Genomic DNA, 1,971 nt, shown 5'->3' on the forward strand with positions numbered 1-1,971 from the left:
AACACGTACAATCTAGTCAATCTTTTTACACTGAGTTTTAAAAAATATACTCATAAACTTTATATTAAACATAACAGTCTTCGTATTTGGTTTGAGACTAGAAATATTAATTATAAAATAGAAATATTAATATAATTATAAAATAGAAATATTAATTATAAAATAGAAATGAATTATAAAATAGATAATGGAAGTCATATTTTCAGGTTTTAATGATTTTTAGATGCGTATTAATTTCTCAATAAGTGACTGATGACACTTTTCGAGTGTCTGCAAAGTAGCAATAGAAGCGTCTTCTGATCTTTGGTGCCAATTTATGTATGTTCTTAGTCCACTCAAAGCGTTTCTGGGAGATGGAATACGCGAAGTATTATTATTATCATCATCAAAAATTTCTTGCTCTTCATCACATAAGTTGTTCATTACATTTTCTGTATCATTTTCATTAATAATAATACCTAGAAGGATCTCCTCATCAGTCCGAGCTTGCCATCCAATTTCGTCTGAGTCTATGTCTAGCCAATTAACAGTGTCTTCAAAAGATAATTCTTCAAATAATGGAATTTGTCGAATTAATAAATGTAACGCAATAGCATCGGCTGATTGTATTCCTGAAGACGAAGCTGTATCATTTTCTAACGGAATCAACTTCTTCCAACAGTTTCTAATATCTGTAGATGAAACTGTCTCCCAAGCCAGTCCAGCAAAAGTGCAGCAATGTAAAAGATTCAGTGACTTCAAGAAATTTTCACTATTTTCTGTATCTTCAGCTAATACTCTAGTAATTAATATCTTTCTGTAGTTTTTTTTAAATTTCTCGATTATTCCTTGATCTAAAGGTTGGATTAATGACGTCACATTTGGTGGCAAAAAAATTACTGTGCAAAAAGTACATATGTTATTCAATATTTCAGCCGGTGGATGACAAGAAGCGTTGTCCATTATTAAAATAATCTTTTTGTCTGGCATATTTTGTAAATTATGTTCTTTAGTTCCTTCTGGCACAAAAACAGAAAAATACCATTTTACCATTAAATTTTGATTCATCCACGCATTGGCTTGGTGTTCATAGACGACGCTCAGAGTTTTTATTCCTTTGAAACATCGAGGGTGCGCAGATTTTCCTATAACAAATAAAGGAATTTTGTGATTTCCAGATGCATTTGTACATGCCATAACGGTAACCCGATCTTTCGGTTTCTTGCGACCTTNAGCGCATTTCTCATTTCGACAAACGAAAGTCCTATTGGGCATGATCTTCCAATAGAGACCAGTTTCATTGCAATTGTAAATTTGATTAGAACTTATTTCCGTAACTTTCATTATATTTTGTATTTTTTGTTTGAAATNTTCGCTAGCTGCCGGATCCGCTGACAATTTCTCACCTTGCGTGGTTAAGTACCGTATTCCATGCCTTTTTTTTAAATTATTAAGCCATCCATTACTGGCTTTGAATGTATTTGAACCGTTAAAATGTTGATTAAACAGCAAAGCTTTCTGTTGAAGAATTGGGCCACTTATGGGCAAGCCCATACTTCGTCTTTGTACAAACCATTCATACAATTTCGATTCTAAGAGTTGATCTTCAGTCCCCCTATATCTTTTTTTGTTTACACTTCCCTGACTGCTTTGTAAAACATTTTTTGCTTGTAAAATATCTTCTTTTCTTTTTTTTATTAATGTAATAGCTGCTCGTGATACATCGAATTCCTTTGCTAAGGTTGTCCCAGATTCACCTCTTTCCAGACGTTCCAAAATCATATATCGTTCAGCTATTGTCAAACTTCTTTTTCTTTTCTGATAAAGAAACATCCATANAATAATATAATTATTCATATACTACAGTCAAAAAATAAAAATTACAAATGTCAGTTAATTACCTTCTGTTCTGTCATTTTTATTTACAGGTTATGATTGTTTTGTTGTGATTTTGTTTTTCTACTTCTGCGCACGATCCGGCGCATTCCATCG

General features: G+C 32.3%; 1 protein-coding gene across 1 annotated transcript; it reads right to left on the reverse strand.

The window, feature by feature from the left end:
- Window positions 1–219: 219 nt before the first annotated feature.
- Window positions 220–1,895, reverse strand: LOC109863469 (jerky protein homolog-like). Its single transcript, XM_020443733.1, has 2 exons — window positions 1,881–1,895; window positions 220–1,797 (listed from the first exon to the last, which is right to left on the reverse strand). Exons 1-2 carry the CDS (start codon window positions 1,893–1,895, stop codon window positions 220–222), a joined length of 1,593 nt encoding a protein of 530 aa, XP_020299322.1.
- Between the last annotated feature and the right edge of the window lie 76 nt (window positions 1,896–1,971).

The sequence above is a fragment of the Pseudomyrmex gracilis genome, unplaced genomic scaffold (assembly GCF_002006095.1).
Source record: "Pseudomyrmex gracilis isolate BER0280 unplaced genomic scaffold, ASM200609v1 scaffold_5217, whole genome shotgun sequence".
In the NCBI taxonomy this organism is placed as follows: Eukaryota; Metazoa; Arthropoda; class Insecta; order Hymenoptera; family Formicidae; genus Pseudomyrmex; species Pseudomyrmex gracilis.